Source organism: Aristolochia californica, unplaced genomic scaffold (genome assembly GCF_029961685.1).
Source record: "Aristolochia californica isolate CCGP_79_NKW_82.1479 unplaced genomic scaffold, dmAriCali1.0.hap1 SCAF_13, whole genome shotgun sequence".
NCBI classification, from domain to species: Eukaryota; Viridiplantae; Streptophyta; class Magnoliopsida; order Piperales; family Aristolochiaceae; genus Aristolochia; species Aristolochia californica.
This window is the reverse complement of record NW_027181804.1, coordinates 6,544,816-6,559,892: the sequence shown is the minus strand read 5'-3', so window position 1 is coordinate 6,559,892 and position 15,077 is coordinate 6,544,816. Positions and strand designations below refer to the sequence as shown.

At 37.8% G+C, this 15,077-nt stretch overlaps 2 protein-coding genes across 3 annotated transcripts; one reads left to right on the top strand and one right to left on the bottom strand.

The window, feature by feature from the left end:
- Nucleotides 1-520: 520 nt before the first annotated feature.
- On the top strand, nucleotides 521-1,373 carry LOC137948984 (uncharacterized protein PAM68-like). The gene has a single exon (XM_068795231.1). It carries the CDS (start codon nucleotides 680-682, stop codon nucleotides 1,196-1,198), a length of 519 nt encoding a protein of 172 aa, XP_068651332.1. The 5' UTR covers nucleotides 521-679; the 3' UTR covers nucleotides 1,199-1,373.
- Nucleotides 1,374-1,888: 515 nt separating this feature from the next.
- On the bottom strand, nucleotides 1,889-14,633 carry LOC137947982 (C-terminal binding protein AN-like). 2 transcript variants are annotated; one of them, XM_068793862.1, is made up of 7 exons: nucleotides 13,811-14,633; nucleotides 12,457-12,622; nucleotides 11,245-11,375; nucleotides 9,742-10,548; nucleotides 9,609-9,656; nucleotides 3,635-3,751; nucleotides 1,889-2,130 (listed from the first exon to the last, which is right to left on the bottom strand). In XM_068793862.1, the coding sequence occupies exons 1-7, from the start codon at nucleotides 14,411-14,413 to the stop codon at nucleotides 2,056-2,058; spliced, it is 1,947 nt and encodes a 648-aa protein (XP_068649963.1). In that variant the 5' UTR covers nucleotides 14,414-14,633; the 3' UTR covers nucleotides 1,889-2,055. The 2 variants fall into 2 exon arrangements, with proteins under 2 accessions (XP_068649963.1, XP_068649964.1); XM_068793863.1 differs by lacking the exon at nucleotides 1,889-2,130 and having other exon boundaries at nucleotides 3,664-3,751; nucleotides 9,554-9,656.
- Between the last annotated feature and the right edge of the window lie 444 nt (nucleotides 14,634-15,077).

Genomic DNA, 15,077 nt, shown 5'->3' with positions numbered 1-15,077 from the left:
TTTACTATTGGTGTCATTAGGCATATCATAGTGGAATCTTTAACTCTAGGGTAAGAGATCCCTATGAGTCGAGTAACAATCTGAAATAGTGATTCTCAACCACTATAAAAATCTCAGTGTCATAGATGCTTATTTTATAAATTATTTTGAAAGTCATTAGTTTTGATAAACCTATTCGCCCTCCCCCCCCTCCCCCCCTCTAGGTTTTTCCTTTCAGAAACCTATTTATAGTAAAGTGTAGAGTACAAAATCATATAATTAAAATGTGGTCATATGGCCGACAAATTAGTCATTCAAAAGCCAGTCCTCCCAGAAAAGGAGCCCACTTACAAATTATTAAAATTTAAAAAAAAACAGGAGAATCATTTTAACTACCACTGGGGGTTCTCCCATGGAAAACCGAAGAAGATAAAGATGAGGAGTGGGGAGACAAAACAATACAAATGGGCATAAAAAATACATAAAAGTTATTTTTATCTTCAGTAGAATATTATATTAATTTTTTCCGTGCTTACGGCTAGCTTGATAAATCCGAGGACACATAAGCCATTTTGCAGAATTTTGGTGCCCTCTAAAAAGTCCAACAAAGAAATATCTGCGACCTTCCGTCTCTTCAGATAATGAAGAAAGAGAGAGAGATACTCCCACAGACACAGCAGGAAAAGCAGATAAAGAAGCCATGAACGCGCTGCTGCACTTAAATGTGCCCTCTCCTTATGCCCAAAAAAGCACGCCGTGGCCGCAAAGAAAACTTACTGCCCACCATCTGCAGTATCAACCCCCACATGCAGGTGCCAAAGGTTTTGGCACACCGATTGCTGCCTCTGAGAAGAGGAACAAAAGAGAGGATATTCCCCGAGGCAAGAACGCAGGGATTGATGATGACGACGCCATACCGCAGGTGGTCTTCGACAGGATATTAGCAAGGACATTAGTTTCAGTTGGAATTCCGATGGCTTCCGGAGTCGGACTCGTTTACTTGTTAGCCATGTTGAAGGAAAGAGGAGTCTGGGACGTCCCTCAATGGCTGCCGTTCGTCGCTGTTTTGCTCTCCTTTGGAACGTCGGGACTTGGGATCGCATATGGGACCCTTTCTACAAGCTGGGACGCGGAGAAGAATGGCTCAGTTTTGGGGTGGGAGGAAGCTAAGCAGAACTGGCCTGTGCTTTGGAAAGAAGAAGATGATAAGAAGAATTAGAGATTAGCTTGTTATATCGCTTTGATATTTCTTCTGTTGTAATGTCTTGATACATGTGGAATGGATGATTGGGCGTCCTTACCAATCTCTATGTATTGTAACTGAACGTCTAGCAGCATTTCTCCGCATTCACGACCACGAGGTATATTAAACCTGGGAAGCCTTTGCATCAAAACTGAAGCCAACCCAAGGAAAAGCACGGAGACTTGGAACGGAGTCCATGAGCTGCAATATTCTGCCTCAAATTTGCATATTGTCATCAATTATAGTGACAACTGAACAGAGCGCAAGAAAAGAGGCCAGAGTAACTAACGGGGAATTCCGAAAGATGCCTCTACATCCTGTATGTGATTTGCTTTGACTCTCTGCCTTACAAGCTACTTCCTGTATTACTCAACTTTGTGATAAAATTATCATCGTTTGCAAATAAAATAAAATAAAACTATAAAAAACAAACAGTAAGCAAGACAGAAATCCAAAGAATTTGCCAGATGAACTCTTCGAACAAATGACGCCACAAGGAAAAGACGTTCATGAGAATTGCAATCTTGGAAGTCAGGAAAGTTTAAAACGATTTAAATCAGAACACTGAAAACCATAACCCTTTTCATCACCATACTTGTGGATGCCTAAACCAAGGCGAATGAGAAGAGAACAATAAATACAAGTCATGGGTGAAAATTCTACATATGTCAAGGCAACTTTCCAGATTAAAAAACGGAAATGAAACTACAACTGCGCTATTGAAGCTCAGGTCCCAGGAGAATAATCAAAATTGAATGCTTTACAGAGTTGGGGAATACAAAACCAAGATTTTGGTAACAAACAGCACAGACTACTGAGGTCCCTCAAATCATCTAATTGAGCCAGCGAGCAACTCCATCTTCTTCGCCAACCGCTGCTAGAATCTCAATACGTACATCCAACACTGCCTGCATTCACATCATTCAACCACTGATGAGAAACAGATCGTCCACATGAACAGTTCACTAATAAAACTAGAACAAAGTTGTTCCCCACTAAAACCAATTACCCAATAATCATTGGCACATTTTACTCAGAACACTAAATTGTGAACGGACAAAAGGAATTTGTTTTAAAGTGGTAAGAATAATAGCAAGGTAAACATAAATGAAAAACAAAACAAGACAATTCCCTCTTCAATCCAATGGCAGGTTGAATGCAAGACGTGTAGCATAAATGAGAGCAACAGGAGCTATAACAACCAAGAAGATAAAACAATCAGGGCAACCACTCGCACCAACATGAAATCATTTAATGAAATATGACAAAACACACTCACGTTTTTGTCTTTTGCTCTCAAATAATAATAACAATCATAAAGCACATCAAGATTTTTGAAGAGTTATTGAAAATTTCTGGACCCCTTAAAGAGTTCCCAGAGAGATTCACTGTTCCAGACCTCACTGCATCATGATCATAAAAGCCTTTCATAGACCATATTGGCCAGGTTACATGAATCATTTTCTCCCTTTTGATCAACCATATGCCAAGTCCATTTTTTATGTTCCTTGAAAGTCTTTCCTTGCAATATTTATCTTGCTGATCAGCTGGTCCATCAATTAAAAGTGACAAAAAAAAAAACTTTCTCACAGCACATATTGGACATGTCCAAACCATCACATAAATGTCAATGTATTTTATTGTCAATTGGAGCCACCCCCTCAAATGTTCTCTATAGATTTGTTTTATCTTTCTAGTTTAGCATATATCCATCTTCTTGCATTTCTACAACTCAGCCTCTGCAAAAACCAGTTTCTCAGTAGCCAAAATAACCCGCCATGTCCAGCATTTGCCTCCACTCTTCTTGGCATGCCATCATCACACAACAGTCCAAATGCTAGTTTCCAATTCAATCCTTTAGTATTTATTTCAAGAGGTACATCCCCTTCAATTCCCTCATCATTCTGAAGATTGAGAGCCCAGGTCAATACTAAAAGAGAGCATTTATAATTTTTCATGTTTCAACAAAAGTGGCTACTCAAAACTCAACTTATTATTGGCAGTTCAACATAATAAAGTTTGTCCACAGCTAAAGAATTCAAACTATCTCCCTCAATATCATTAGCACCCCTTGTCTCACTTGGGACCCTCTTAATGAAATCTTTTTTCCTCATTGTTACCAAAAAGAAAAGGTTTGCTCAGAGCTAGCCACCACAAAAATATTCACAGGTTGGAGAAACTTGTATACAAACCTTTAAGATACTGAATCACCCACTCAGAAAAATGAAACACATAAAAAAAAGGAAAATAGTCAGTAATAGCAACTCGACTACCAAACATTAGAATGATTCAATCAAAATGATCAACAATACAAAAAAATGTTTCTATGAATCCAACCACGGATAATTTTGTAGAACAAGCAAAACAGCTCCAAACTATTATACACTTTGACAAGAAAGAAGAAAAGCTTACCAAGGGATTTCGACAGTTGACAAGCCTACAATCTTCCAATGAGGAACCTTCTAACATCCAACTTTCCCAAACATCAAAACTGTAACTTGCAAATACAAATTCCATTCTTCTATTTATCTGGAATAAATGCAACAATCAAATTATAATTATGTAGCTAACTTCTTCCACAAGGATAGAGAGAATGCACCAATGTCAATAAAAGGCCACTCTAAGTGATCAAGATTTAAAATTTCATATATCAGTCTATGGAATACTTTCACGAAACCAGAAAACCATTTTAGCATGATCATCTGCTTCTTATTCATTTCATCTATCATCAGTAACAAGAAGCTAATCAAATTTGAACTTGCACTGAGTTGAAATACAAGTGAATAGATATTTGCAATCCTTAACTAATTCAGTATTACAGGACTTTAACTAATGACATTTACAGAAGTTTAAATCATGCAAGGAACCAGACACACACGAACAATATGATTCAGAAAGGCCTCTGAACAAGGCTCACTAAAAATATCCAAGGAGCCCAAGAGGAGTATCCATGCAGATGGGCATCAGAAGAAGTATTCACAAATTCAACCTGAAATTCAAGATAAGCCATAGGAATTACACTAGCTGAATGGTCCAAACTAAATTGGAAACTAAATTGGATCAAATTCAGATAACCATCAGCTAGCCTGCTACCCAATATTAGGGGCACAGTAATTTCATCATTCAGTAGATTTTTTTCTTTCTTTTTACAAGAACTCTTAAGGAAATATGTTTGTTTCTATATGTTCTATTTGTCACAGAAGTTTTGTCAATTTTATATTTTTAAGTACATAAATTAGTGCATAAAAGTCTTATTTCTGTGTATGCTTAGAAGTAGGTTTATAAGTTCAGAAGTAGGACTTTTACAATTGGCAAGTCATCTTGGAAAAGGAACTGGCCCAACTTATCATGGTACTGGACTCAAGCTAGTTCAAGACAAATTCTATTACTCTTCATGCCTGCATGCATGTTCCACATCTCAGAACCATGTATGTTCAATGAGCCTGGGACATGAGGGCAATTAGAGGGTAAAAATCCCACATATAGTGTAGGCGTGGCAGATTTGGGTTTATAAGTTGAAAGTAGAACCGACAATTTTTTTTTTCTTGAAGGTTGAAAAGGGATTTAACTAAGACAGAAGAAAAACAGAGGGATACAAAAAACATACCACCTCACAAACAACTGAGGGGGAAAATACAAGAAATTACATAAGCTTTATAAGAATATAAAATGTTGGAAGATAGGATGTAATTAGGGTGGCACTGATATAATTAGTTTATAATTTATGTCTCTTATTCACTTAAGGGGGAGGTTTGGACAAGTCCATTATCCTATTCTTCCTCCTCTTTTCTCCAAATTCATTGTTTTTCCTCTTCTCCTCCTAAAACCTTCTCTCCACAACTCTTTTTCTTCTTCTCCCCCTTAATCCTCTTCTACTGTGATTATACATCATGGAATCCTAAGTTTCAACATGATATCAGAGCAGGCAAAGAACTGAGAAGAAAACAGAGAAGAAAGGGAAGAAGAAGAAGAAAAAAGAAAAAGAAAAAAGAGCAGTTTCTCCTTTTTCTTTGAGTCTTATTTCTGAATTCCCGTATTTCATTGGACGTGTCACTCTCTTGCCGTATTTTTCATATAACAAATTATATATCGTTGTAAAGATCTTTGAGACTAGTTCCCAACTCAAAAAAAAAAAAAAAAAAAAAAAATCATTGAAATTAGATTTCTCTAGAATCAGAAATCGACATCTGAAGTAGAAAAGGTCAAGTAGCAAAAAGTTTTGTGCAGCAGCAGAAAGCTTCAACTTTCAAGCCGTTTTATGCCATCAAGAATGTGACTTTATATGAAGAATTAAATATCAAAAGAAAGATTTATAAGTTTATTTTCTTACATATTCAACCAATTCTTATTCTGAGTTTTTTATATGGACATATTGATCTTGGAAGAGTCAATGGTCACGCTAACCAAAGAAAAAAGAGTACTCAGTTAGGCCAGATTACAGAGTATGAAATCTATCAGATTATTTATCTAAAAAGAAGTATAATTTCTTAAGAGAATTTATACTTGGATGAAATGTATTTAAGTTTAGTTTCAAAAGGAGAAATTTGTATGTAAATTTGATTTATATTTAAGGAGATATTCGCATTAAAAGAATCAAAGGTCATATTGTTTAAGTTATGGAGCCTAATTAACACCTTATGTTGTGTCGCAGATCTTCGCGGTAAGGTCGTCGTGGGGATTGGAAGGGGGGCGAGGAGCCCCTCTTCTGGGGTTTCAGGGGCATAGCCCCGAGGCGGGTCTATGATATATTGACTATTGTTTCATTAAGGGTAGTTTGGGGATTTCACTCTTGTATTGCGGTTGCCCTAGTTTTCCCTTTATATTTGGGGCGCCGCTATTAGGGTTTATTCATCGTTGAGGAGAATCATCAATTGCGGCTGAAAGAGGTTAGAGAAGCGATTTCTCTTGTAAACTATTTCATCTTCATAATAGATTACTACAACGGTGGAAGACAGGACGTAGTCTCACCTTGAGGCGAACCTGTATAAATCTTGTTGTCTTTCTTCGTGCTTGTTTTTCTTTTTCTGCGTTTATTATTATTGTTCTTGTTAGTTTGGAATTAGAGCGTCTAATTTCTAATAATGCTGATATCCTATTGCATGCGAAGATCCAAATTTGAGCAGAATTTTTTGCTTCACTTTTTGAGTTGTTGTTATTGATCAACAATATCTGGAAAGTATCTCATGATCTACCCTTGGAAAGTTTCTGTTTGTTAACTAACAATATCTGGAAATAATCTTTAGAAGATCAACTTTTATCAGAAAAATTCCTTCATTTATTTATCAAAGAGAAGAAGCGTTCTTATTCTGAATTATAAACCTTTTTTTTTCAAGCTACAATTTTTTTAATATTTTGTTGGTGATTTGGAAAGATTACAAGAATCTAATTTGATATCTTTGCCTAAAAAATTAAGGCAAGACAAGATTTTAATATCTTTGGTGAGGTGGCGCCATATCTCAAAGGAAAAGTTTCCTTAATTAATTTTTGGAAAGTGGTTAATTTAATGGAAGATCTTCCTTGAGTTGATTTAGTGGATGATTTGATTTGACTTGATTTTTTATCTCCTTCCTGATTAAGGAACACATGATTTCGGCCAGTATGAAGAATCTTGTTTAGTGGATGATTAATTGACCAAAGGAAAAAATCAAACTCGGGCTGGTTCTTCTTCTTACCCCAAGTTGGTTCAATTTGCCAAAACAAAGACTCGTTGGCTTGGTTTGGTTCTCTCTCTTGGATTAATTCTTACTTGAGTGAAGTTGTTTATAGTAGCCTCTTTTACTTGATCATACAAGAGGTGAATTAGTACTTGAGCTTGCAAAGCATTTGTTGACTTGATTACTTTCATACTTTCCTTCATACTACAACTATTTTTTGTTTCAAGTTGGGATCATTGTTATTACCTCCTAGCGTAAGGGGGAAGATAGAAGGAGAAGTAAGAAAGATGAGGACAATGATGATTTTTATCTTGTTGCAAGTTGGTTGGAGATTGATTATCAAACAGAACTTGGTTCAACTTATTATTGGCAATCTATTACTCTGGATTCTTTGGTAATTAACTCGGCTTTACTCACTCACTCACTGTCAAAGCTACTATCTTCTATCTGCTATCTACTACCGGCTTGATTCTAGCTTGGTTATCACCGTGGATTATTACCTTGGATTATCCTTAGCTTATTACCTGGTGCACGGTTTCCTTATTCAAGGATGGTCTCGCAAAGAATTATTTGGTACATGTTATTTGGGCATTGGCTCATATCCGATGTTGCTATTGTGTTTCTTTGATTGAAACATTATTATTGAAGAAAAACTCCTCAGTTGCTAACCTTGGGTTCATTATTTGCTAATTGTTGTCAGCATTGGTTCGTTTGATGGAGGATTTGAATTACCTAAGAACCGACTTCTTCACCTTATCTTCCTTATAATTACCCATTGCCCTGTTATTTGGTAGTCTTTCTCCTACTGTCCTTTATTTGACTCTCACTTACCACTTTGGCTAAACTTTTTTGAAGCATTGCTTTAGTTGGTCCTTTTTATTTACATGGGTGTTTTAAGTCCTTTGAAACTTTTTTTTGATACATGTGGGTCTTTTATCACCATCTTGTGAATGACAGACATCACCCACTCTACTTTTTATTGGTATCCTTGGTCTTTTATCGTTGTCTTGTGAATGACAAGCATAACCCACTTTAGTGATTATAATAACTATATTTGGTCAAAATTCTTTGAGGTTGGTTTCGACTTATATTTTATCACCCATTTCTACCCTTTGAGAATCGATGCCCGGTGTTGGGATACCATGATGCAGGAGCTTATCACTATATCTATGTTATTTGGTTCAAACTGGGATCACTGCCATTACCTCCGAGCTTGAGGGGGGTTGTTGGAAGATATGATGTAATTAGGGTGGCACTGATGTAATTAGTTTATGATTTATGTCTCTTATTCGCTCTTCCTATGGTGATGGGTATTTTTGTAATATTCGTACTTTTGATATCTATAAATACAACTTAAGGGGGAGGGTTTGGACAAGTCCATTACCCTATTCTTCCTCCTCTTTTCTCCAAATTTATCATTCTTCCTCTTCTCCTCCTAAAACTTTTCTCCACAATTTTTCTTCTTCTTCTCACCCCTTAATCCTCTTTTACTATGATTATACATCATAGAATTCTAAGTTTCAACATAAAAGAAACCAAAAAACACAGATAGGCAAGAAAGGGGAGGGGAGGGGATTGGCACCAAGAGGTCAATTCTGCCTAACCAGTTTATCAGCAGTAGAGTTTGCAGAATGTGGGGTATGCTGCCAGGTCACAGGCAGCTGCTGGGACTTATCAAGGATCTCTTCAACAAGGTGGAGAAGCCTCCAAGGAGGGAGAAGGTAACAGCCAAGGAACCCCCCTCAATGAGTAGGGCAAGTTAAATATCTCCACCACAATGCAGATCTCCCCGGAGAAGAGCCTAGGTTCCAGCAGTCAAAGTCCCTAAGACCAAGGGTCCAACGTACAAGAAAAGGATACTCTCATAAGGATCACAAATAACTCTGCCTAAATCCAGCAGGACCAGGATTGTCTTAGGCATTTCAATCAAAATTAAGTAGGTGAGGGATCCCAGCAGTTGTCAAACTTTGGCAACCTTTGTGGAGAAAGGCAACGCATGACCAGTGATCCCATAAGAACGGGTGAAATGAGAAGTCCTCAAAATGGAGCCAGTATAAAGACACCTGCTTAATCCTATCAACCACCTGATTTATAGATTCCATTTTTTTCTGGAACATATGGTCACTCTTTTTTGTCCATATACACCAAGTCACTGCACACCTAACTTTCAAATAAATCGCTTCAAATTATTTTGTATTTTAGACTTTCAATTTCACAATATAAAAGGTATATAAAATAATCTCTGAATCAGAATCCAAGGCACACTAATTTGGATTAAGATTTAATGCACATTTTTTGGACATTTCAAATACCAAATATCTGATGATATATTGTTACAGAAAAATTACGTGATGAAAATTTTCAATAACAGATGTCTGATCTGTACAATCATGGACCAGGGAAGCATGTCATTCAGTATAAAATATTCACCACATTTCAATTGGTTGAGATCACCAAGCTACAGCTAGCATTTTTTTGGGAGGGGGGACAAGCGACTGGCTAGGGTAGCATAGATGACACACAATGTGATGAGAGACACCTAGTGTCATTCTCTCCAAACGTCAGGAAATAAATATAGAAAGGAAATGCCTCATAGTCATTTGTTAGGGAACTAAAACAGAAGAATGTCTTTTTGTATTTTCATTTTCAGAAAATGACACTGAAGATTTCATCTGACCTGCTAAAGAACCCCTCTAAATGCAAAGATCCAATGGTAAAGCATCCACTATTACCTGCAACAACTTTCCACCGGCAGCAAAAGAGCGCAGCCCAATAGTGTCCTGAGGAAGTAAATTTAGAAAAAAACAACAAGTTATTTTAACGATTGAATGAACTAAAGAAAGGCAAAATTGCAAACTAGCTAACCTTGTTTCTAAAGGTCACAAGAAACTGAGCAGCTGGGTCCCTTTTCGTTACATTTGACATGATATCCAGAAACCAACCTCCCCCAGGCACTCTTTGCCTTGACACATGAAAACCTGGTCTATCATTTACGTGTAAAGCTATCACATACCCATCTTTTAATAGTTCCCCAGAATTCCTATTAAGCCCTGCATTTACTACTGTTTTTTTCTCTGGAGTTGATTCCATGGTCGAATCTGCAGGCCCCATTGGCTTATTTCTAGAATCCTCTGGAGAAGCAAATCTTGAACTGGAACTCCAAACTTGATCCCGGCTGCTTATGGCAGTATCATCCTCACGTTGTGAGGTGCAATTGCTCTCTCTATCAAAAGATGGGTCATCTGACTTTTGTTGAGACTTGCGACGAGAATGCCTCTTTTTAGCCTTTCTATTTGATCTGCTACTCCTCCCCTCGGACCGAACACAGAAACTTTGTGATGGACCAGGTCCTTGATACTGAAGATGGGAGCCTGCTGGTTGATTAATACACTGCTTCTGGCTATTTTCTGTACTCAACTGGCTTTCTTCTACAACAAGATCACCACCATGAACCAGTGAAGTACAATCTGTCTCTACTTTGTTAGGTCGTTCATCTTCATATCCATTTTCACTTATTTCATCTTCCTCATCAGAGACAGCATTCATTGGGAAAACACCATGAACAAAGAAAGTATGCAACAGAGATATTGCTTTTTCCCTGATCTCCATCCATACTTCTTCACTGTAATCTGCACTTCGGGGAAGTATCAACACATTTGGCATCTCTTTTACCTGCAGCAAAATTGATAAAAATTATAGCTGTTAAACTCGTAGATGATTTTATATGTATTTTTCAGACAAAAAATGAATTAACTTACTATGAACATTAACAAAATTCCTGAAAAGATACATATGTGGTCAAGAAGTCACATCCTGGTAATATGCATGTCTTCTTCAAACTTAAAAGTATGTCTATAAAGATTCCAACTTATATCTGAGTCAATTCTCTACCATGATCAACAATATAAAATATTTACAAAATAGATTGTTTGCCTTAGTTCTGCAACATCTAGTCACATGAAACCAAGCATCCAATTCTTCACTAAATCAACAATATCAATGGTTTTTCTCTTCTTTTCTTTTTTTTTTTTTTTTTTTTTTGAGAAAGGTGAGATAGGTTTTTATCTTTCTTTCCCATCTAAAACCGTTAAAGTTTATAAAATTCAATTATCTTAATGGTCAGGCATTACAGAATGAATTTTCAGCAGACATTGAACTGTAAATAGTTCCTATATCATTTAAAACATAAAACCAGTATATGATTTGAACAACTTTAAATTATATTGGAGCAGTAGATATAACAAGTGGACTTCACACATCAATAGAGAAACTCATACACAAAATACTAATATAAATACAAGGAAAATGAGCCTGTTAGCAACATAATTCAGATTCCACTTTCATACCCTAAAGTTATAATGCCCATACCCATGCTTCCATCCATTGAGGCCCTTCTGCACCATCCAGTGCACAACCAGCAATAGTTCCATCAATCAAGAGCTGTTTCAGAGCACAATCATCTAAAAGCTGACTGCTACCTGTATTCACAACAAATGCTCCTGGCAGAAAGCAAATATGTTTGTCTTCAGGAAAGAGGATAAGAAGGAATAATCACTACGACAATCATATGCATTTAAATGCTCACAAGTTTTTTTTTTTAAATTATTTTTTTAAATGATCACAAGTTAATGCCGAATATTGCCACAAGAATTATTTGAAACATATGGTGTAATCAACAATGCTCACAATCCATCATATTTATCAATCATGGACAGACAAGGCAAGCACACCAAATATCAGACTGAACATAGAGCAATTCAATAACATGCTTGTATTTTTTAACTCGTGAATATGAAATTAGAAGCTCCTGCCATCTAAGATGTCAACAGTTTTGTCCACTTGAATCTCCATACAGGTGTCACTTTTCTAAATTACATAGGAATGCCATTGATTTAAAACCAATTATGTCACTGAGAAATATGAACAAGGCCTATCTACTAGAGTTGATAGTTTACCATCCATCTCCGAAGAGGTAAGTAAGGATGGGGCTAATTCCACAAAGCAGGATAGGGTTGAAACATAAATGCCACAATAGAATATGAAGAATCAGGTGTTTGTAAAACCGCCCTCAAAAGCTCCCTCTATCTTATTTAATTGCATATTTCGAATTTATTTTTAAAAAATCTAAACTTTTAACTTAATATGATTCATTTAGTCTTCAACAATGTACACTTCTGTTTGAATAGAAAGAACAATATACACTTTTTTTGAAAATGACAATTTATACATTTTTAATAGGAAGTTTATACTGTTACCAGGAACAAATAATAATTAAAATGAAATATCATAATTTTTTAAAATAAAATGAACTCAAGTAGGCTGAGCCACATTATAATTTTTACAGGCTAGCAACACAGTGGAGGAAAAAACTCATCATTGAGCAGGACAAGGATGGGGCAGGAATTAGTTTCACAGCACCTGCAAAATTTACCCCAAAACCACCCTCTGCCAAAAGTAAGCTCACCCACATAAAATAGTTATTCCAGGTCAACCAAGCAGTTAACATCCAGCACGGTATTTTCCAGAAAGAACCTTAGAAGGAAACATCAATCAAGAGCAATGAAATAGTTAAAGAATTACCAGGTTTTATGTGCTGCAAGCATTCCGCATTAATAATCTGAACAGTTTCATTAGTTAGGGCACAATGCAGTGAAACAAGATCACTTGCTGCCAGCAAGTCATTAAGGGTATCCATTCGACGTGCTGCAGGTGGAAATGCAATTGCATGTCCAGATTTCCCTTTTCCCTATCATAAAAGTGTCAACCATAACAAATCAGACATGCCGCAGAAATAAATGAAAATGAACATTAAAAGAAGCCGCGTTTACAATGTCAATATGTAATTTCAATCAGTACCAAGATAAACAGAAGTGAAATTTTTCATAGAAAAACAAACCCATATGTACAAATGAAACTTTCAGTAGAAACTAGTCCAAAGCTTGCACATTTGTAGCAAAAGTTGGGTTCAATCACTTCCTAGTTCAGTGTCGATTCAATGTCCAGGTATTTATAATTCACATATAAACCAAGTGAGTGTGTAATAGGGAAATTACACTAGCTTTTAATTTACAAGTCATTAGCAAAATTTCACGAGAATAAATAGTCAGCTATAAAAAAATCCAGGATCTCTTTGCATACAGCTGAATCCTGCATAAGTGAATTATTTCACTTAGCAATACAGTTGCTTGAACTAGATATGAATAACTATGATTTACATTACAAATTACCATTACATGAGAGCTACCTTATTTACATTACAAATTACCATTACATGAGAGCTACCTTATAGCCAATGCGCACAGTGTTATTGGTCAGATTAGGTCAACCCAGATATAAGATTACCACTAAAAAGACGTTAAAACAATCACTGAAACCACATAAATCACATACCCTCTCTCAACATAAAAGCACAATTGGAAATTGATAAAGATGGAGGGACATGATGAATAGCACGGTAAAAAGGGCAAAGCATGACATATACAAGTATATAAGTCTCCTAATCAAGGGATAAGTGGAGAGTGGAGAACAAGTGAGTAATTTCCTCCCACACGATTTAAGCACTTCAACACTACCCTTCCCTCTGCGGTAAAACTAAACATCTCATTGTCAATTCGTTCTTAAGAGTAGCATAACTATTACGACAAAAGATTTCAACTCATCCCGTCACACGCCCACTAACCACCAGAAAATACCAGCATCGTTAACTCTTGATTCAAAATGTTTTTGTAGTTCTTGAAATGCATTAGTCATTGCACGAACAAGTGCTTGTCTTTATATAAACAGATCCGATTTTAAGCTGCCACCAGCTGTAAATGACTAAACCATCAGAACTGTTATTTCTTCACGAAGACTAATGAGTTCGAATTCACTTTCACACTAAAACATCAGAAAGTGAGGATACTTAAATATCAAGACAGATCAAAGCTTTAAGTACCTCATGGACATCAAAGTAAAGAACGCTGATTTTAAAAGCCAAACTCCTTGTCGCCAAAGACTTCGCGGAAGCAGATCTCCCAACAATTCCAAGCACCAAGCCCCTGCACCTCCTCATCCCGCGGCAGAGTGGCTGAACGGAGCCAAGCCAGCCCGAGGCAGAAAATGCGTGGCGCGAGAGCAGGTGCGTCCGGCGAAGCAAGCCGAGGAAAAGCGCCATTACGGTATCGGCGACCTCCTCAGCGCGGTGGACATCGACATGAACGAGGCGGAGGCCAAGATCAGCGGCGAGTGCAGAGTCGACGGCTCGATCTGCAGAGCGGAGGCAGAGGATTAGTTGCCAGGGCTGGAGACGGCGCTGGGCGGCGCGAGGAAGAAAAGCAAGCGAATGGAGGAGGACGGCAGAGGCGGACTCGATCCGGCCCTCAGCGATGCGGCTGAGGCTAACGTGCTCGACAGCGGCGAAGCCAGCGAGGCTCTCTTGCTCGAGGGAGCAGTCCTCCAGGCAGTTGAGAGAGACGACAAGAGGCGTCTCCTCCGCGGCAGCAGCAGCGGCAGCGACGGCGACGGCGGCCTTGGAGCGGTTGTGCTGAGGGCGGGCCATTGTAGTTAGATAGCCCGCGTTCAGCACGGAATAGGGAAGCGCCGCTCCAGCAGCGCTGCTGGTCTGAGGCTTCCCGTCGTAGAACCTCTCTCTCTCTCTCTCTCTCTCTCGCTCGCTCTCTCTCTCTCACTCCAAAACCTGTCTCGAAAATAAAAAGAAGAAATGAACAATCATATTTTGTTGTTAGTGAGTTACCTTTCCATTTTGCAGGGATGTTGGGATTTTGGGGAGTAGAGAGGGGATGGAAGAGATGATGGCCACCTCTCTAAAACCTCACAAAACTTCTCTTGACAACAAATACCCTCCCACTCAAACTGAATTCCCAATCTATCCCCAATGTTGCCCCTAGTCCAATGTGCCGAGGGGGAAACCACAAACCCAATTTTTGCAAGTTGGATTCCTCCATTAACCTAACTAAATGACTACCCCTAAACCTTCATTTTCACTAATGGCGGGGGTTATCATTAAAAGATGCCTAATAATGACCCTCCACTGTTGACATTAGAATAGGGGAAATGGGATGGGGAGGGGCCCTTTCTTCTCCCCCTCTTTGTAAAATTCTAGAAATTTATAGATAAAGTGAAGGGAGGGGACTTTTTGTTGGGCAAGAGGGAAGGGTAACAAACCCCTTCCTCATCCAAATAACAAAATGCAGAAGGAGGTG